We start from the raw sequence: 22,844 nt of genomic DNA on the forward strand, positions 1-22,844 counted from the left end.
AACGTGTTGGGCGCGTCTCGTCGAAGACCAATAGTGCCATCTAGCTGGCGGCTCGCGAAGCTTCCTGCATAAATATTTTTGTTTCCTCTACGAGTTTCGTACTACTGCCACACATGGCGCCAGCAGTCCAGTGACAGCAGTCAGCCTTCATGCAAGTGCTTGCATGCAGGCTTTCCAAGTGACCATTCCTGAAAGACAGCTCTTAAGCGCTTGTAAGGCTCTGTTCCTGAAGCAGCTGACCTAATTTCATTATTCGGGATTTACGCTGTTGGCGTGTTGTATAGTGACTCCTTTTTAGAAGAAGCTCGTATTGAAGTACTCATCCTTAAAGTGAAAGTTGTTACGAAAGGAACTATAATTAGTGACTATACGCTGATGAGGAATATTTTTCACTACTTTGATAAACATCTGAAGCCTGAAGCAGGTCCACCGAATAGTGATGAAATAAATTGGGGAGATGGTAAATATAAAATACGGATTGAATATAAATGAAACATGTTATTTTGAGTTCTCATTGCATGGTTCGAAGCTCAAAGTGAATTGGAGAAAGCTGGGAGACAAAGGTAAAGGAACGAACATGGACACAAACTGAAAGCAGATACAGCTGAATTACTGCAGAGTTGAAAACAGAAAAATAAAAGAATTCCCACTTTTGAAGAAGTACGACGTAGTTAAAGCACACGACTGCTAAATGTTGCGTACTTAAAGAATCGAAGTATCGGTTGCAGTGAAAGCTCTGAGCGGCATGGGAATAGCGTGGATTTCACTGTCGCTGCGACGTAAAATGTTGATATGCAGCCCACTGTCCGTTTGCAAGGATAGCTTAGTTCGGACGCGTCGCGAGCCCAAGAGCAAGGAGTGCCGAATGGCCCGCGTCTGGCCTGCAAACCAGGTTCGATATGGGCATTTGGGTTAACATAAGCTAGTGTACCTATGTGCATTGTAAGAATGAATATACAACTGGCGCAGTCTGTAAGCCTTGCTAAGGACATAGATATCTTGTGATTCATCCTGCTTCCTGCATACGATCTTGCACCGCAAACGTTCTGCTCTGGCGGACTTGCTATTTCCTTGAATATATATATCCGGTGGTTATGATAGGATATTATGATAGTAACACTGGTGAATATGGCCGTACATATTGCGATAATTTATTTACTCATAAGTTTCAGTTTTCGTAATCTCATTGACGTCCCAAGCTGATGTAGCATACACGCATGCTACATCAGCAGCTTTACTTGGCCATACGTTGACTAACACATCTATTCGTGTCGCTGGCGGCGTCTATAATGAAGGCATATTGGATCAGCTTGACCTTTTTGTTTGTTCTTTTTACCTACTACCAGAATTCCTTGTAACAATGCGCAAAGGACCACGATAAAAACGACTTCGTTTGTAAAATGTGTCAAATCATCTTGTCACCACACTCAGGTTCCATATTTAACGAGAACATCGAGACAAAACTGTCAAACCTCACTGACACCCTTACAGGCCTTATTGCCAAATGCCGAGTAAATGTGCCCAGTCTATTATATGAAGCTCCAATGTATCCTTGGATGACGAATCGGCTATTGTATATACTCAGAAACAGACTTCTTAATTTCATAAGTGATTGCAATATATAAGAAATATTTATTACCTAAGTCAGTAAAAATATATTTCGAAATAAATCAGTCACTGCGATGACGTTGCCTTAAAACAGAATACTACAGTTCCCTCATTCAGAAAACCGGAGCTTGATATTTGCGCTGCAGAACGTTTCCATTCGCATATCACAAGTATAAGGCCAGCTCTAGCGACTCGGTTTCCGAAGTGCAACAGCTACGAATTGCGTTTCTACTTCTCTTGTCAACTTCCTTTTTATTCCTGAAAATTCGGTTTCTGAACTGTAAGCTATAGTGGTTACTATGTCTACTAAGAAAGCAGTTGGTTCAGACGGTGTTACAGTGCGTCTCATCAAAGATAACTTTGACAAGGAATAGTCGGTCCAATTCGGTGCCGCATTCTTAATTTCAGAATCTTCTACATACTCATCAGTGCTTAAATTAAGCAGGGTCGGGTCTGTATTCAAGTATGGGGACCGGTCCTGCCCTGCTTATCTAGGCCGATATCCGTCCTTAGTGTTATTAATATCATTTACTAGGAAAATTCTTTCAGTGCAAATGCATAAATTTGTAGAGAAGCACGAGGTAACTGGGCCACAGAAACATGTATTTCGACCTCATTTTTTAAAGTCACCCACAGTTCTGTCCTGAAGAGAGCTAGTTGACGCTTCACTGAATAATAATGAGGTAGCCGTTATTTTGCTTTTTGGCTGAAAAAAAAAGCATTTTACACAGTCGGCCCCAATATTTTACTACTCAACGCTGAAGACTACGTTATCGGCGGTAAGGCACAATAGATATCTATCCGAATATATTTTTGTCCTCCATCCAAGTAGTAGTTCATAACAAAACAGCATCCACAGTCCAATTATTCAGCAGTGGTGTACGCATACGCTAATTTCTAGGGTATTTCTCATTTTTATTCTACGTTAACGACTTCCACGTTTCCTAAACGCCACAGAAATTGTGATGTATGTAGATGATGCAGCTAAAATTGCGACAGGCGACAATGCAGAAGCGATTGAAAGTGAGGCAAACGCAGCGATAGTAGAAATTCAAGAATCGTTTTCAGACAAGAAGTTACCCATTACCGCTAGAAAAGCTAGGTGCATGACAATTCATTCGCATAACAAGACAGTTGAAGTAATCTCGCTAAAAGTACAAAATTAGAACACTACAACAGACTATATATACTGCATCTTTCAAACAGATTAGTGTAATTATAGACAGCACCGTCGACTGTCATAATCAACTTATTCCAATTGGCTCTAAGTTCTCTTTAAGGCTGCCATGCACTGTTACAAGCTTGTCAATATTTTGGTCCCACTGTACTACATAATCTTCATTTTGCGTTCATTCACTCTCGCTTAGCGCACCGCATAGACTCGTGAGGCTGGACTTATGACAGATATCTTGGTTCGATTTGTAGTTTACAAAAAGGGCGTTAAAAATAATAACACATCTAAGATATCATCATCCAAGTACAGCTTAGTTTTACAGCATGCAACTACTGCCCTTTAATCTCTTGAGTTAGTTCAAGTCAGTAATAACTGTTAGTAGTGTTATTAGATTTAATAACCTTCTTCATGTAAGTAAATTTTAATTTACCTTTTATTCATAACAAATATGGGGATCACCAGTTTATAATTCCTGGAGCATTTGAACTGTATACCTCTTGATATGAAGATACCTCAGAACCTCAATCCAGTATTAAAACAGTTCTATATGAGCTCAGTTTTATTATTATGATATTACTGAGTATTGTCTGCGTGCTACTGTATCATAAAGCACTTATTTGTCTTTTGCATTGCTTATTGTAGTTGTTCTTCTTTTTCTGTATGGACCTTTAGCGCCAAACGATGAACCTCGGCGTGGTAGGTAATCATTGTCGCTAGTGGAGTGACGAACAAACGCATACGTTCAATCCTTTTTCATGTCCCATAACTGCTGTTAGCATAAAAAAAGGTCGCAGATTCGCCCGGAAAGCGAGGCATAGATTGTGACAGCAAATTATGTCCAGCTATACAAAGTAAGGATAGTAGTTTTATCAGCCGTATAAACTTGTAAACATTCGTTTAACTATCTGGTGATCACTTTTAAGTTTTATGGAATTTTAAAACATCGCCTGTGGCAGATAGCATAATTCCTGTCCTTGATGATGGCCAAAGAGCGCCATGACAAGTGGTAATGTTGGCGATGTATTACGGATAGCGTGCACAATGAATTCCTCATGGTAGATGTCACATGGCTGTAAAAGGGCCTAAAAACTGTAGCTGTAAGTGGCGTAGAATATATAGTAGCTAAAATAATGACGGTGACTAGGCAGTGATGTGGGCTATAGCAATGTGTTTTCGTTAGTTTTATGCAATAAAACAACACTGACACCAATTCCTGTCCTTCAGCTGGATTAATCGAAGAAGCGGACATTACTAGCACGAGAAATCGAAACGTATATTCAAATAATTAAAGAAAATTCACTAATGAACTTCTTAGCTCCTTTACGGCACAAATTGCAAATTACGAGTTGTATAGCCGGTGAGCTTACAATACGTATCCACTTGATATGAATTTCCAGGATGGCATAAGTTTTGAGATATTATTTCCCAAACTATACAACGAAATACATGGGCGTTCCAGTAACTTTTGTGCTTAATGCACAAAAGAGCGTTTTGTTAAGAAAGGAAGTGGAACAACAGTGCATTTTCACGGCAAGTGTGATGGCGCATATGTCCAAACTGGCGTTATTGTGGAAATTCATTCCAAGTGGTTATGCTCTGCAAACTCACCGGCTACGATTCGTAAGTTGCAATATGTGCCGTATAGTAATTCATTCAGAAGGTAATTAGTAGATTTTTGTTAACTAGATAAGTATGTGTTTTGATTTCTCCTGCACATAACGTTCGCCTCTTTGAATAATCCAGCTCAAAAACCAGAATTATGCTATATGTAGCAGGCTATTTTTAAACATTCCATAAAGCTTAAAAATTATCACCGCGTATGTTAATAAGCGTTGCGTCACTCGCACACAGGCAAGCATGAACACGTTTCTCTCGAAGATCGCAGACACTCACTGTGAAAACACTGACGTGAGGAAGAGCGGCAGCAGCAGCGAGTTAATCGCCCTTCGTGCTGAACCCTGTTGCTTCAACGCGAACTATGTGGCGAGAACACAGCGCCCACGAAGCCATCAGCCATCGGCGCGCCAAGACTGTGTACCTACTGCAGGTCGCCTTTAATACAGGGCCCACTCGGCGGCGCTCGGCCGCGTTATAGGCAGCCGCCGCCAGATTTGAATGCCCCTTGCTGCCTTGTGCGCCATGGAAGACGGGGCACTTGCTCCCCGTCTTCCTTCCTTGCGCGCGCGAGATCGAACCACCATGCTTTTCGGCTCACCCTCGCACGCTGTTAGTCGCATCCACAGCATATGGCATGCAGACGCGATGTTATCGCAGCTGGACTTTATACGGATCAACACGACGATGGTGACGGCGGAAATTCGCCTGTAGGGTCCACACAATTGGCATCTTAATGAAATTTAAAACTGGGTCCACGGGCTTCTTTGCTTTGCGCACTAAGAGCACAGAGTGCCGTGATGTAGCGTAGATGCGGTACAAAGTGATACCGGGGAGGCCAAGCGACGACCTGGGAGTCGCGAACACCGGTGTTGGGGCACGCGAGGCAGTGGGTTCGGAGGAAGGAACACATTCTCTTAAGTAACCAGCTCACAACGGCTGTTCACAGAAAAAAAAACTAGTAAATTTACAGGTTCCTGTGTCTTCTTGATTTCATTGAGATATTTGTTACTGCGAACAACAGTTCCAGCGGCATCTCAGCAGCAAGGCGAGTCGGACGCAGAAGGTATTAGTGTTGTTCCCGATAGAAGGAACATGAAACACGAAAACACAGTAGCCATTCGACAACGACAAGCTACGTTGCTCCCAACATCGGGAAGTAATCCTTTTTTCTAAATTTCATTAAGGTACATACCGCAGTGTAAATTACACCTAACAGATTTTGAGAAACTATTTCGGGATAGAACTTGAGGATTGGAAGAACGATTACTACAAATACGGATATACGCGAAGGAATATGTGTAATTCCCCGCCTACCTTCTCTTGGGACTGCTACAAGCACTGGACCATGTTTCCGATGCTAGTATAGCCACGTTAACTGGGTGCGTGTGACTTGTGCTCACGTGACTAGTGTGTGGGATATTTTCTTCTTGTTAGCTTTTTTCTTACGTATTTTGCCTGAGTACTGTATTTCAGATTTCTTAATATCCGGCCTTAAAGAAGTCTATCTGCCCACTTTTCTACATTTAAATTTAATTAAAAAAACACGTTTTGATGATAACAATACTGCTTTAATATTTCAATGCTTGGAAGCTTTAAGAATTTCCGAACAACAATAACAAAGACTACACCAAACACGACAGTAACCACAACAAGTAGTTGTTGAAATTGCATTTGTGCTTCGAGAAAAGTGTCCAGAAGCCCGGAAGCGACGGGGCTAAATGAGGTGGGGGAGGGGGGGACACACAAATATAAAACCTCAGCTTAGTGAAGTCGCCAGCGTCGTCAGATGCCGGAGACCTCAAGCCTGGAGGGCATTCTCTGCTGCCCGCTGCGCAAGGCATCTTCTGATTTTCTCTTTCTGTAAATTTGTTTCCTATTTTTTCTTCCCCAGCGGCTCTTCGAACTGTAAGAACGTGTGCGCCGCCGTAGTTGCATCTTTTCGCTTTTGGATTCGCGTTGGAACTTGCTATGCCAATTGACTGCACCTCACATTTTCATTTTCTTTTCTTTCTGTTTTTTTCTTCTTTCTACTGGGTTCTCACTTCGCTGTGAGTTTTGCTTTGGCAGCGAGTCTTGCAACTGAATGAACACTGTGCAGGCCGGGGTATGTCCCCTGGGGCTATGGCTGCTTGCGGAGGTTCCTGTCGGGTGACGGCATGCGCAAGGTTCACTCGGTGATCCGGTTCACCCTGACTGTGGTGTTCACCGTCGCCATGCTGTTTCTCGGCGTCTGGCTCTACCACCACGCACACAGCCCTTCGCTCATGCGAGAGCGCTCGGTAGCCAACTGGGAGTACATGCCCAAGATGGACCAGACATGACGCGGATGCTTTGCTGAACAACGAGCACCCTTTGTTCCCTTTATTTTTTTCTTACCCTTATTTCGTTTTTTCTTTAAATACAACACAGAACGCGACTTGCCTTTTGGAAGACAAGTTTAATCCAATTTTCATCCGATGACACAGCATGGAATCCAATTTCCTTTCTATGTGGTTTAAAGGGATTTGTTTATTTGGTGTGTTCTAAACACCGTATGGTTGATGTACACGTGCACCTGACTTTCTGTTTCATTTACCAGTTTGGTTTGGCGGTACGACGCATAATCACTTTCATTGCTCTTACCCGACATTTATAAAGCGGCAGTGTTCGGTTGAATGTAAGGGTGGCTTCAATTTTCTGAACCATATATATATATATATATATATATATATAATTTTGTTACAAAGAAAGCCGAAGCGTGTTCTTTTTTTAATCATGGAATTGAGTACCTAAGAGCAACCTATTATTCATAAATACTGTAAATGGCTCGTCCGTTTAAACCTAGGCAACCACTCGTGGGTAAAAAAAAAAGTCACTCAATGAGGACTTTTGTGTAGCGAATGCAAGTTTTGCATAAACTAAAGCACAAGTAGCTAGAAAGGCAAGGAAATCCGTTACAAATTGATTAAAATTTTTGCAGACTGTAACAACTATATTTTGAAAGTAGATGTAGAAATGTCAATTAACCTCGATTAAGCCAGTCGTAATAGCCAGTCGAGTGCACGGTTGCCTTCCACTTTGCGGCTGCAAAGCTAATGGAATTAATGTTAGTAACTAATTATTGTACAACGAGGCAATCTCAACTTTTTTTGCTGTCTCGTTCACAAGGACTGAGGCGTCATTCTACCGTGCATGGGGGCTTTCGTCCGACGTAGAAATTCAAAGTTATCTTGACCTTATTAGCAGTTGCTGTAGCGCCCGGCTAATGTCGCTTAATCCAGATAATTTTAATGTCTTTCACTCGCAAACAGTTCCTTTCCGACTTCTCATACTACATTAATAACAATCCTGTGTCTGTAGGTACTTCTTTCAAATACCTAGGCGTAATCCTGACAACCTTTCCTGGACTACACATAACATGTGTGGGAATGCCTCCCGATCCTTGGGATATTTACGCCGAAACCTCCGTAAGACGCCGACAAATGTCAGCAAATCAGCCTACCTTACATTTGTTTGCCCTAAACTTGAATTTGCTTCTTAGATGTGGTCCCTCATTACATTTATTTAACCACTATGCTAGAATCAGTTCATAATAGAGCCAATAATTTTCACAAGATTACAACTGCAACGAAAGTATAACGCAAATTAAAAACAATCTATCAATTCCTTCTTTGAACACTCGTCGTGATGTAGCACTTATATTGCTGGTTCACAAGTACGTTCACGAACCGAGGCCATCACCAATCAATAGCTCTGCAAGTTTCTCCATGCACCTCACGAAGATTGCATAATCTTTCTTTCACTCGCATCTACCGCAAAACACCCGCCGTGGTTGCTCAGTGGCTATGGTGTTGGTCTGCTGAACACGAGGTCGCGGGATCGAATCCCGGCCCCGGCGGCCGCATTTCGATGGGGGCGAAATGCGAAAACACCCGTGTGCTTAGATTTAGGTGCACGTTAAAGAACCCCAGGTGGTCAAAATTTCCGGAGTCCTCCACTACGGTGTGCCTCGTAATCAGAAAGTGGTTTTGGCACGTAAAACCCCAAATATTATTATTATCTACCGCAAAACAGACGCTTTTAACTCATCTGCGCTTCCACGTGTCATCCGCTTGTGGAACGACCTTCCCAATATCCTGGTAGCTGAAGCTAACAAAGAAAAATTCCGTCACGACATAAACATTCATTTCTTACCCTAAAAAAAAAAGATTGTCTGTGTTGCTTCTTGTATGCTTTTTTTTCTTTTTATCTAAGAATTTTGGAGTTTGTGTACACTTGACTCTTCGTTGTGTTATTATTGACAAATCATTGTATAATTGTATAATTTTGCATAATTGTTTGCTCTTTATACTGTGTAAATTTTTTTTCCCTTACCCAATGCCCATTCTTCGGGCCTGTAAGGTATTTTGAATAAATAAATAAATGCGTTGGAGGCGACACCCCTAACGTTCATAGGTGGTTGTAATAAACAAAACGACGAATTAGCGACTTGAGCTCACACACTTCTTTCTTTTCACCATCACTTTTCTTCTGCTCCTTCCCCTTTCCCACTGCAGAGTAGCAGACCAGAGCAGCCTATAGTTTAGTCTACCATTCTGCCTTTCTTTTTTGTAAATTAATCTACTTCCCTTTTGGCTAATAAAGAAAAATTTCTGTCTAGTTCAGATAGCTAATAAAAGAAAAGGAAACGTGAGTGCCAAGTGGGCTTAGCAAGAACATATTGCCTATTTTTATACCTTACCCCGATGACCTTTTTGTGCGACTTTTGCAGATGAAAGATAAATTGCATCAAGTCAGTAAAAGAATAAATTACGTGGTTTACATGGCAAAACCACGATCTGATAATGAGCCACGCCGTAGTGTGGCATACCATATTATTTTTGACAACCCGAGGTTTAATAACGTGCGTCTAAATTTAAGTACATGACCGTTATTGCATTTTGCCCCCCCCCCCCACACACGCACACAACAAAATGAGTCTGCCATGGCCAGGCTCCAACCGACGAGCTCGAGTTCAACAGTGCAACGCCAAAGCCACTAAAGCTACCGCGACGGTTGCATCAACACAGTGATCATTGAATACAGATGTTAAGTTATTATGCTAGCCAAAGCAGAAAGCACAATACCGTATGTTAAATGCTTTTCGTGCATGTGGTATTTTTGAGATACTTCTTAGCTCCGCTTCGTATGTTATTGCTATATTAATACAATGTTTTAATGGCGTTCTTTCGAGGCACTCTCACAGGGAGGTTAGCATTTCCAGCGATAGTAGGTTAAAAAGCAATTTGCATGACACACCAAATTATGCTTGCGTAACGAATGCAATTACATGATCGTATCCACTCATTTTTACACAATGACAATGGTAAACCTAGACAATCCGCGTATCACGGCCTTTACCAGTACAGCTACCACAACTGCCACCATTGTTATATTACTTTCACTACTTCTGGCCATAAGGCTGAATGCAGCGCATGAGATCAGGGGCTTGGTATATGTTTTTCCCCGTAGTGCGAAAAAGAGGGCCAGGTATGAGACGAAAAGCGTTCCATGTACTCTCCTGGGATGGCGCCACGCTTCAAGGTTGCAGCGCGTTTTTTTCTTTTTTTTTTGTGATTGCTGCAATCCGCTTCGCTCTGCTCAACGATCGCCACCTCCATAAGCAAAGCAAGGCAAACCGAAAGACGAAATACAATAAACCTTACGGCGAAGCGACACGCGCGACTGGGCGATCACGTGGTGTCGCGTGCGCGAGAAAGAGGGCAGCACTGTTCGGCGCGCCAGTGCCTCCACACCTAGCGGCGTTCGCGGCAACTAGATCGGGGCGCGGGCTTGCGGTGAAGCGGCTGGCCAGGGAGGGCAAGCTCCGGGGCTGGGGCTCTCTCGGTCGGCGTGTGTCGCATTGGTGCGCGCTCGACCTCGGCATGGGTCCCGTCGTAGGGCGTAGCTAGGACTCGCTGCTAGCAGCACTCGGTGCCCCGGCCTGCTCGAAGAAGGCGTAACCGGAGGAGGACCAACGCAGTTTGCTTTCTCGTGCGAAATAGGGAGAGAGCAGAAACAAAGGAAAGGCCGCGATGACGGTGTCTACCGTGCTCACGACGACGGCATCACCGCTTTTTATGATCTTGCTGCTTCTGCTACGGGCAGGGCGGCCGGACTCGTCGGCTGCGTTTGCTGCACCATCTCCGGCCCCCGGTAATGATACAACGACCGGTGAGTGTTGACGGTATAGCGCGTGCGCACATGTTTGGGACATCGCGTGTAGCCGTGTTGCAGGGAAAAGAAAGATGGTACGTCATCGCCACCAGGTGCAACTGCCTGTACGCGCAAGTGCTTCTGTAAAGGAAAAGAACGCCTGCTGTATGCAGACATCATTGCTTCCAGGTTTTTTATTAGTGCGATTACGTGAAGACGATTACCAGATATGTGTTGGCCGTGTTGGTAAACGTACTTCAGAAGCACTTTAGGGCTAGCAGACACGTACACAGAAGAGCCGCAGACAATGTAGCGCGCTCCGTACGTCTGTTTTCTTATTGCACGTACCTGCCTGCGCTAACATGCTTTCGAAGTGTGGTTAGGTCGACTGTAAAACGGCGGTTCTGAGCGTCCTGGAAGAAGTTAGTTTGCTTGTCATTGCGTGTTTATATTGTGACGTGCTTGTAGAAGTTGGACTGTGTTCACGCGTGGCGAGAGACAGCGCGTGGCAAGAGAAGCTTGGCAATGTGCTTCAGAGTGAAGCCTCGCAGACCGACAAACAACCAGTCAATTACGAAGTTTCCGGCAAGCCTGTAGTGCAAACGCTGAGATATTAGCCTTCAAGAAAGGGCGAAATCGACTAGCTCTATTCTATCTGTTTCCTGCTAGTTCGCGTGGCAAAAGCACAGGAAAAATAAAAATTAAAAAAAAGAACGCCTGATGCTGTTTTACATCCGTGTGCTGTCACATGGGATAAAGAAGACAGCCCAACGCCATGATGTTCATGTACTGTTCTCCACTCCGCAAAATCTAAAAAAGCATGTGCAAGAGGGTGAACGCACGATCCAAAGAGGGCAATTCAAGTGCTACGGTCTGTCAGACTAAGCACGTGAAAAAGCATGTGGAATGTGCTACTTCAGCGGTTTACCAAATCCCACTAGATTGCGGGAAAGTGTACATTGGGCAAACTGGACGTTGTCTAAATGATAGGGTACGGGAGCACAAATACGCGTGCCAGCTTCTGACAGCACCTAGCAACTTGGCTGCACACTGCAAACAATGCAAATGCTCCCCGCTACTAAAAAGCACCGCAGTCATTAGCACATCAAAAACAAAAACGGAGCGAGAAATATGGGACGCACTTGCGATAGCTAAAGAAAAAGAGATGTGCGTAAGCACACCGTTCATCGCGCTTATCGAAGCTGAGGTTGAGTTTGCCAGGGCGAATGGGTGCAAGTGAACGATGCATACCTGGCCCAAAGTATGATCACCATGTCGTCACCTTCTCGTATCTTTTTGTATCACCCCCCCCCCCTCCACGTCATATCTTCTTGTATATAAGCGCGTTCTTTAGCACCATTAAACAGTTGGTAGTTTGCGCTACGTACGTCCGCGTACTCTCCTTCACTTAAATTGTCAGTGTAACACTAAGCGCAGTGTAATCATGGACTGTCTCTGTATAATCTACATTGTTTTTAATTTAACTTAATTTCATTTTATCTATTTACTCTCAGGGCCAAACAATAGTTGTCGTCAATATTAATTGCCTTTCCTTTAACGCTGCTCGCCCTGTAGTTCCAGGGCCGTTCGGCGTTACAGAAAGTAGTGGGTAACGGAGAACAATACATGTGTGGAAGGCAGATTAATAAAGATGCTCATATATAGCAGACTTGAAAGCTTCGGGTACTGTCATGGAGATGACGGAGGCGGGAAGGTGGTTCCCGTCCACGCTGGTCTTCGGAACAAATGAGTCAAAAGAAGGATTACTCCAGCAGTTTATCACGCCAACTTTGAATCGGTGGTCCATGCGGGACGAAAAGTAAGTAGGAGTAATAAAAAGTTATTGCTTTAGAATTTATTGGTGAAATATACTTTGTGAAAGAGGCATTAACGAGAAATATGATGGTGTAAGGAAAGGTCAGAGAGATTTAATGTTTTCTTCATGAGCGTAACACTAGCTGAACGAGAATAATTAGAAAGTATAAAATGAACAGATAGATTTTGGATTGACTCGAGAACTTGGATGAGTAATTTGGCGTGGGATCCCAAAGGGAAGAGGCATACCCTACTTTCAGGCGCACACGAGTCTTATATAGAAGGAGTTTTATGGACCAGGAGCCGGGGAAAAATTATGACGAAGGAAAGTAAGTGTTCAGTTAGCATTATTAGTGATATGTTTAACGTGCACTTTCCATGATAGGTTGACGGTAATGTAAACGCCAAAATACTTATAACCAGGGACAATAGTTAAGGGGGAGTTATTAAGGAAGTAGGTGCATGAAGGCTGGTTAGGCGTACGCGATGTTCTCATTGCTTTGCACTTATCAGTATTTAGTTTCATAGACAAGGTGCGACGCAAAGCGGAGATGTTATCCAGATAAGATTGAAGCGTGACTGCATCGGAATGTTTAGACATTAGTCTATATAATACGCAGTTATCAGCATAGAGTCTAATTTGTGAGTCAACGGCATCAGGAAGGTCGTTAATATAAATTAGAAAAAAGCAGAGGACCTAGTGCAGAGCCTTGGGGAACTGCGGATGTTACGGGGCATACAGGTCGGTCACAGTTATTAATTGAAACGTACTGGGTACGGCCCTGCAAGAAGCACTCGATCTACCTCATCAAGGTAGTACCAAGATTTAGTTTACTGAGCTTGAAAAGTAGTAGTTGATGTGACACAGTATCAACTGCCTTCGCAAAATCTAAAAAGATGCAACCCACAAAAGATGGACAATGCAAAATGGAAAACAAATCATTAGTAAAAGCGAGCAGTTGAGTTTCACTTAAGTGGTATTTGCGTACACCATGCTGATTAGGTGTGAATAAACAGTTTGATTCTAGGTGTGACATAAGGCTAGAATATATTATGTGTTCAAGCAACTTGCATGGAACTGACGTTAATAAGATAGGTGTGTAGTTGCGATGGCTATGAATGTCGCCAGATTTGTGCACCGGAATCACTTTTCGTATCTTCCAGTGGTCCGGCAACGTGGCACTCTGCGATGAATGCGAAAGGACTTACAGCAGTATAATGGGTGAATATGTCTGTGTGCTTTTCAAAAACTTCTGGTTAATACCATAAGTACCAGCTGACGATGAAATTTTCGCCAGTTGAATGACTTTAGAAATGCCTACCCAGTCAGGTGAAGAAATAATAGGAAAGGTTATTGACCCAAAATATGAAAAACATGACGAAAATGTGCTATCGAGTGGGATACAACATTGTTTATTCGGGACAAAAATTCCTCGATCGTTCTTCAAGCGAACTTCATTGGATTCATGCGTGTCTATAATATTCGAAAGCTTGCGTGGATTTGAAGTAAGTAAAGAAGGAAGGGGTGAATGAATATAATTGGTTTTGGCACGGATGAGGGCAAGTTTATGCTCCACAGCGGTAGATTGATAAGCCAACCTCGCTTTGTCATTGTCAAGATATAATATATATATATATATATATATATATATATATATATATATATATATATATATATATATATATATATATATATATATATATATATATATATATATATATATATATATATATATATATATATAGGTTTGCATCCTTTGATGCTCATCTGACCCCCAAACAATAATTGTCGTCGATATCATGTGCATTTCCTTTAACGCTGCTCGCCCTGTACTTCCAGATCGTGAACGGCATGCGCGTTATCAGTGTGACATAGCATTCTTGACAAGAAAGTAACGAGTGCAGAGTTTTCAAGAAAGAAAACGCAGGAAAGATGGATGACGAACATTTTTGGGGGAACACGAGACGCCAAGAGACACGAAAAGACGGTAACATTAAGCCTTAACAGTGAGCACAGATTTATCAGTTATATATTTACTGACGTTTATGACGGGGACATGAAATGTAGACGAGTGGAAATCAGCACTTCTGTGGAATCTCAGTGATGTTGCTGATCTTAGATAGACAATGTCACTTAGTAAATTGTTTAAGTGCAAAACGTTGCCATGAGAAAGGAAAGTTGTTAGCCCGTAGCATTGTGTCAGTATCATCACGCAGTGGAAGTAGCCAGGTTATACAGGATGCTCAATTCTAAAAAATAAGTGTCGGGATAGTTCCGCAAGCGTATTTAATTGCAATTTCATGCTCTTGCTACCCGGAAATGTATTCCATGTCAACGCAACCATGGTCCACGTTGACTCAGCAACAGCATAAATGCGAAGGTTGTGGGTTCGGTCCCCACCTGCGGCAAGTTGTTTTTTCATCCACTTTCATTTCCATTAATTTATCGTCACTTTATTCCATTTATTAAGCACGAGTAATTTCCTCTATGTTGTCCTTGGTGTCAGTGTTTATTGGCTTCTTATGATATGACTAATAAAGATCGGGCCACTCGGTTAACCCCTTTTTTCTCCTTTATAAAGATACAGGACACTTCAAGGAGCCCTAATGTCCAGCGACAAATAGGCAGAGTCTACTAGCGAGTGAAAAGAGAGAAAACAAGAACAAAGGACGAGCCCAAATAGTAAGCGTAGCCGCCATTAAGAGTAGCCAGCTACCCTTAACTTGCCGTAATGTCCCTCATCATAATGCTGCGGATTAATAAAAGGACACACTCTATCCTTGTGTTAAAGTCAAAGAGGCGGGAACGCCTTCTTTCGTAGATATTTGCTACCTAAGTCATTACTTCAGCGCCCCTGTGCTTAATGAGAGAACTAATGAACTTTCTCGCTAAAATGCTAATCTCCAGCATTCTGACGCTAACGTACTTTTTCTGTCTTGACGATGTTAATATTGAGGCTACCCTACGTAATTTAATATAACAAAAAAGAGCGAACCCCTAATGGCATGATTCCTCCATGAATGTCCGTTTAGATTAGTTATCTTGGCTCCCTAGAGCATTTTTGGTTTATGTGATTTTTGTGACATAAAGCATCGATGTTGGAAATGTGAGGAAAATTCTAAAAAGCCAGCATTACAGAAGCAAATGAGTTCAGTACTTTGCAAGTTGCTTGCAGAGCAGCGAAGAAACGCCAATAACGAAATAGCAACGAATTAAATAACCAGCCGTCCTCCAGCTATGCTTACCAAAATAATGTCACTATTATGTCGTTATATTACGACATATGATGTGTTGGTTGGCTTTGGACATCATATAAGTTGACCTAAATAATGCAGCGCACCGTGGAGAATAACGAAAAATGGCTGTGGCTTAGCTAAGGTTAAGTCCAGGATGCGAAGCATACTAGCCTTTATTTTAGTTGTTGAACCACTGTTTAGCCTAGTGAACTGCTGTTGCTTGGCTATATTTGGTTCGGCTAGACGAAGAAACAACTCTTGCAGGCGAGCGCACGAGCTGAGGCCCGGCTATGTAGCTACGCGGCCGCAAGCGAGCGCACGAGTTGAGCCTCCGCTTTTGCAGCTGTTATGACGTCATATGGTAGCTACGCGGCCGCGCACGGCGCAGCAAGGAAGAGCGTGGTTGTGCGGCTAGTATGCTTCGCATAAAAAGTCTTATCGGTTTGTTGGCAGCACTTGCAAGAAGTTTCCGTACAACTATACGAGTTTCTAACTCTCCACTGGCTCCAACGGCACAACTATTTTCCGTGGTAACGAAAGGCCAAATGGCACCTCGTAATGTCTCGAAAGACGGCTTTGCTAGGAAGGCCGTTCGCAAAGGGTTGCTTGAACGGCCCGGCTAGCTAGAAGAGTTGACTGTTGGGCTAGTTGGTCGTCCGTATTTGAAGTAGTAGCTTAGCGCGAATAAAACCACGGACACAAGGAAGACAGACAAGGACAAGGATTATACTTTCGTATTGATTTTTGCCGGCTAGCTGCCTGCAAAAATCAATACCCAAATTATAAGTTGTGTTCGTTGGCCGTGAACGCCTTCTGGCGGAAAAGGAAGCATACGGGAAAGCAAGCTAACAGGAAAGCAAAAGTGAAACTATGTTTTCAATTTGCGGAAACTGTTAATTATTCATCAATTAGCCAGGCCTCCGTGAGTGTTTAAAAGCGGTGAAGGGCAGCGAGATTTTCGAAAGATACGGCAGCAAAATAAAAGGTAACAAGCCTAACTAGTCTCGGTTAGTACTGCACTCTAACCATGCCGTTTACATCGAACATCATGCTACTAGGATGTGAGTCTGATAGCGCGTGCTCCTGTAATACTGTGCTGAGTGTATTTTTTCTTTAGGTTACTAGTATCTCCGGTTCGATTCTTGATCACATCCCATTTTCTTTCCACAAAAGCTTAAAAATAGAAACCCCTCTGCTTGGAATCGTGGGCACAGCAATACAGAGCTGTGTTGTTAGTTTTGCCTTTCGAAGTGTTTGGTCCAACTCGACAGTTGGAACGTAAGTGGCGTAAGGATAGAAAATGTTCCTAGACGAAGTTATTGGGAAACCCCGCGGTTGTTCAGAATGTCGAAAGGATCTCGGCCGAGAAACCATTAAAAAGGGACGAACCACTGAACAGAAGATCCTTATAGTCCAGACTATATGGTGTGAACTCATCAAAACCTGCGGCCACCCTTTTCTCGCACGTGGCACGATTTCACCCCTTCCCGTAAGGCTCCATCTAGCGTGAGCTTTGCTGCAAATGAGTACGCCATGCTCTGACTATGTGGAAGCTAGCTCCGACGGTTCTTTCGCAAGGGGATTTCCCGAGCCCAACAGGAAGGCGTGCGCTCCGGGCGTCCTAATGGCGCAGTGTCCCTTCACAGTGCCTCGGTCGCGTTCCCGCTAAAAGAACTGATCGATACTAGTGGGTCTTCTCGCCTGGCTGGGCTCTCCCTGTCGCTTGTGTCGGCTTTCTGGTCGCCGCTACTGTGGAACACGCGGGTCTCTCCGGCTATTCGGTGTGTCAGGGTCACCGGCGTGATTTAAGGGCGCTGTGCGTTACACGATGCCCGACAGTAGGCAAGTAGCAGTATGCATTCATCACTATGCGCCTCTTTGGTGCTTGCAGTTGGCAGCACAACGGGACCCGCATTTCCTTATAAAAGGTCTTGGTGGAATCTCATGCATGTTACTTAAAGAAAAAGAAAGAAACACACGGGCATGCACAGCTTACGTCTGCTTGACAGGAGGAATGGAACCATCACTCAAATGTTTTCGTTAATAGAGCTATCACTGTCTCCCATCTGTTAAGTCTGGCTGCTTTGTTTCACCCAATTTATGACGGGAAACCGGAATGGGGCTTCACTGTATTATGATTGTTGTGAAGGAGATGCCAACTTTACACAACGCTTATGGATCAGCCGGCGTCATTGATTCATTAATTCATTAATCCAGTCATTAATGTGCTCATTCCGTTATTCAAGTATTCATTCAATTCATTAGCATGTGCACTCATTCAATTAATTAATCATTAAGGAATAATTTATTCTTTCCGCTGCTTTACCTATTATTTAATTCATTTTGTGGCAGGTTGAAGCAACCATGAGCTTGTCAGCCACAAGAATAAGTTTATCATAGAAGCGAGGAAATATGCAAGGGGAAAGTAGGAAAGGAAGACACTATGAAACGAAGCTTACGACATACAGTAGCAATGGACATGGCCCTCCAAGCTAAGTAACTTAGTAAAGTTTTCATTTTTCATTCATTTCATTGCATTTATTAATACTGTCATCCTCATTCAGGGACTGTAACAGGAGTGGAAGAAAGAAAACAAAACTGAACAGCAAAATAAGTAGTACAGAACATATTGAAAACCATAATTATACATTAGTTAAAGAAAAAGAAAGATAATCTCGTGAAATGCACACATAAACAAAAACAAAAATGCATCATTCACAAATCAGAAAGGCAATCTTATACAGCAGCAATCTGACCTCATCGCCCTATGCTAGTGCCATAGATGAAATTATCTAAGTGGCGTAGAAATTCAGCTAATGATATCGACCGAACAGCAAAATCTGGAAGAGAGTTCCAGTCTCTACAAGTTCGGGGAAAATAACTAAACTTGAAACAATTATTTTTTTATAGTCGGTAATGGGATAAACTTACTATGATGATGCCTTGATGTTTCATTAGTTTTGATCTCAAAGTAATCTGATTTATTTATTTTACGATAATTATTGATAATGAGCTAAAGAGTTTTTAGTCTTTCATATCTGGTTCTGGTTTCTAGCATAGGTAGTCGGGCTTGTTGGCAGAGTTCTGTTGAAGAATGGTTCCGGCGGTATTTATTAAAGATAAACCTTACAGCGAGTCGCTGAATCCTATCAAGCTTGTGACGATTAGTTGCTGTGTGAGGATCCCATATTACTTTAGCATATTCGATTATCAGTCTGACTAAGGTTTTGTAAGCGAGGCACTTTACATCCGGAGTAGCACTGTGCATAGTGCGTCGCAGGTACTATAGTGTTTTAAAAGCTTTGGAAATGACAATTTCAATGTGGGCATTCCATCGTAGATCTGATGTAAATGTTATGCCTAGGTATTTATACTGATCGACTCTTTCTAGCATATATCCGTTGATTTAATAATTGTAATCAAGAACATTTTTCTTTCTAGTTACTAACATGAACACAGGTTCTCTAAAGTTTAACTCTAGAGTTAAATTGCGTTTTAAAAAGTGAAAGTTCTTTTTTGCTTCGTGAACCGCTGCGAATCGACACCAAGACATACATTTTACTGCAACAGCAGCTAAAAGCTGTAAACTGGGTTAGCGTTGTCCTCCTCCTCTCCGTTACGCTAAATGGGACAGCGTTCGTTATCGTCGTCATCAAGTTGCCGTCATGCGTAGTCGTCAGGCCACATCCTCTCTTGCTAAGCAGCAAGCTCTCCCATAAGGCGACGAAGAAAAAAAACCTTCACCAACGTTACTGCACTGCTTGCGCTGCGGACACCCAACGCTCCAGAAAACCGAAAACCGACCTATCCCTGTAATGCTCAAACACTGTTCCGGATAAAGGAAAATTAGAAAAGCTTTTTCACTTTTCCTCTTAGATATTGAATGTACAGTCATGCTCCTCCCGCCCCCCTCCCCCCAAAGAAGAAGAAAACAATAAGATTTTATTGTCTAAATAAGTGTTACTCCAACAACAATTAACTAGCGATCGGCCTGCTGAACTAACCACAAATGAAAGGTCCATCCAGCGTTACTAAAAATGCTAGTATCTTCTTGGGTTAAACTTCGCGCTCAGAAATAAAAATTTTGTGGTACGAAAACAGCGTAAAATGTGACACACTGGCCATTGCAGGGTTATATAGCAACGAACTGTGATTCACAAGGTAGCGCCTGCGAGATCATCGTTGTTCTGCATAATGACAGAGTAAACCACGAGAGAGTACCTGCGTACGCATAGTCAGCTCATGGGTATCTCAAGAAGCCCACGTACCCGCTTTTAGATAAGTGCATTAGGGGATAACGGTTTTATTGCGGAGTTGGAACATCAAATTAGCTGTTACATGCGAACGTCGGCCGTATACGCCGAAGGCAGCCAAATAAACGTTTACGTGATTAGAACAAATCTGCCCACTACACAAGTGCAAATTGCCCCGGCCAGGTGAGTTGAAGTTGCACTTGCGTGCAACTTCAACTCAACTGCCGGGGGCAATTTGAACTTGCAGCCGGACGCACTAACCACTGCACTATCACGCAACGTTCGCGCTTGCCAATACATGAAATCTTTCGGAAGCTACGTAGGCTCTGAGTGGGCTGGTGTCTGTACGTCGACTTCGAAGGCCACAGTAGGCAATTTTGCAGCGCACGTGGACGCGGTTGTGTTCATTACAAAGAAAACAATTTTTTTGAGAACGGTGCCCTACGTGAGGGCATGCTGCTATCGCAGTGAGATCAGAGGCGGAAGAATTCCCGAAGTTTGCAGGGGTACTGATGTTTGTTTCTTTGTTTGTTTGTTTTGTATGAGCTGAAATATCGATCTGGCATTGTAGAGCGGCCACCGTTGAAGAGCGGCCACCGAACGCGCACGCACTAATTTACGTGAAAGCAGTACCGTCTCTTACCAGCCCAATACTGGTTCACTGCTTTCACTGAGATAAATTTTAGAAATACCGCTATGACTTCTAATGGCCTAGTTAAGTCTAGAAATAAGGGTACAAACCAGCTTTCAAAAGAACTCCTTAGGCTACTATCAGACTAGTCATGAATACACCACCGGTAATTTACAAGATATAACTTCCCATACAGAGGTGAGTTATAGTATAATTTCACAGCCGGCAAGCTAGCAAGTACGAGGGCGAACCAGAAAGTCTTTGCCCCTATTTCTTTTAGCCAAATTACGGCTGTAAATGCGAAGTCAACCTATCCATTCCCAGCGGTGGAGCTTTCTTGGACCGGCCTGGCCTTATCTGCCGGCAGCGTCGCGGCACGGCGCTGTCAGTTATATAAGATGGCGGTCGGGCTTCATACGTTCACGGCGTACGAGTAACGTAATGTGGTTCGTTTTCTATGGAGTAAAGGACGAATGCCCATCTAAATCCACAGCGAAATGCAGCCTACGTATGGGGGGATCTGCCTCGCTTTGAGAAGTGTGAGGTGGTGGCGTTGTGCGTTCGCAAAAGGCCGTAAAGACTTGCATGACAATGAGCGTTTGGGGAGGCCGCGTGCGTCGCTTACTGACGACATTTCCCGCGTGGATACAATGGATCCACCCACAACACAGTCCGGACCTCGCCCGTAGTGATTTACATGTTTTCGGTCCACTGAAGAAGTTCATGGCAGGACCGCGATTCACGTGCAACGATAAAGCCAAGACAGCAGTCCGACGACGGTTCCACAATCAGCCGGACGAATTCTACCACAGGGACATCTCAAATTTAGCGCTGCGATGGGAGAAATGTCTTAACCCGTGTGGGGACTATGTGGAAAAATAGTGATAGCTACGTAGAATAGTACGTATATCTGTAATTACTTGTATGTACCTTATCTTGCCTAATAAAAAATAGGCGCAAAGACTTTCTGATTCGATATAGTATAATCTCCAATACAGTGAGTAAACCGCCATTAGGCTGATTGGACTTAACAAAGCAGTGAATCATCTCTGGCACGCATTGCGGATGTCTCCGGGTAATTTTTATTTTCCAGTGGAGGTTTTGTCAAAGGCTCGCGCTGTAAGAATTAAATAACCCTAATTCAACTTTATCTGTGCAAGTCTGAGAAGTTGGAGAGCCACCTATTGATTGTTACACTGTTTTTGCTGATTTGCAAGCATAAGCTCTTATGCTAAGTAATGATTAGTGGGGTTCTCCATAAACCAGATTAGGTTAGCTTGGGTCTCCTTCGGCTGAAAAGTGAAGAATCGGGATCTCTTGAGATGCGATGCATAAGAATTTCACATCATTTTTTTCTGCCATTGCAGCAGTTTGTATATTCATCTTAGCTGTTGGATATATTATTTGTATGGTGCCGCGGCAGTAGAAGCTGTGTGGCGAAAGAAAAAACATTGCCCTGCGTAGGTATAAAAGACAGTCCAAATATTTTTTTGTTGGAAAGCTAGCTCTAGTCAACTTACTTCCGCTTACATTATACATTCTGCAGTCAAGACGCAGAAAATGTGTGCTTGCGTGTGCGCGCGCGTGTGTGTGCGCATGTGTACGTGCGTACGGGCATTCAATTGTTTGAAACAAGCTTAGGTCGAGGTTTCTTGAATAAATACTGTTGCAAGAAGGCAACAAAATAATGCGAGACGACTTTCGAGCTGCTTTGATCGCACATTTCTCATTGTAGCTGCAAAATTAAGATTCGTGGAAACATTTCTCCCGGTGAGTGATTCCGTGCTTCTATGTGGCAGTATTCCTACGAACATATAAATGATAATCTGAGAGATGTTGCAACGGCCGCCCACGTTATCGCGTAACCGAGCCAGTCTTGCATGATCTAGCTGTGAGACGGCTGCCTTCGAGTGAGCGGTTACTGGAAGAGGATTACAACCACGCGCAATCTCATCATGTGTATTGCGGTTACTTCTTGGTAGTATTTCTTTTCAGAGGATTAACTTTGATGTGTCGCACCACTAAGAGCTGCTTAGTGCTAATACGGGCGTGATTACATGTAGGTATATGGCTAGCATGCCAGCAGATGCAAGCTTCTCCAAGACGCTACAAATGTAACATGTAAAATGTCAACCTCACAAATAGTATTACACTTCTCTGCGTTCATACTAAACGACAGAGTTTCGAGATTCTGGTGCATGAAACTGGGATGTTTGATGAGTTTTTATAGTACTTCCTGCAAGCATAGACATCAAATATTAGAATGGAACTGCTGATGTTTCGATGCCTCAGTCCCTTTCGCGTTCGTGTTCTTAAGACTGGTTCAATGTCACAG

At 43.1% G+C, this 22,844-nt stretch overlaps 2 protein-coding genes across 3 annotated transcripts in view; one reads left to right on the forward strand and one right to left on the reverse strand.

Moving 5' to 3' along the window:
* LOC142582838 (pro-neuropeptide Y-like) overlaps positions 1–22,844 on the reverse strand; it is a 283,838-nt gene that overhangs the window by 81,082 nt on the left and 179,912 nt on the right. The window lies entirely within an intron of this gene.
* LOC142582837 (uncharacterized) overlaps positions 10,216–22,844 on the forward strand; it is a 212,826-nt gene continuing 200,197 nt past the window's right edge. The window contains exon 1 of the mRNA XM_075692906.1: positions 10,216–10,591. Within this exon, the coding sequence (XP_075549021.1) occupies positions 10,453–10,591 (139 nt within the window). The 5' untranslated portion in view covers positions 10,216–10,452. The remainder of the gene's footprint in view (positions 10,592–22,844) is intronic.

Source organism: Dermacentor variabilis, chromosome 5 (genome assembly GCF_050947875.1).
Source record: "Dermacentor variabilis isolate Ectoservices chromosome 5, ASM5094787v1, whole genome shotgun sequence".
NCBI classification, from domain to species: domain Eukaryota; kingdom Metazoa; phylum Arthropoda; class Arachnida; order Ixodida; family Ixodidae; genus Dermacentor; species Dermacentor variabilis.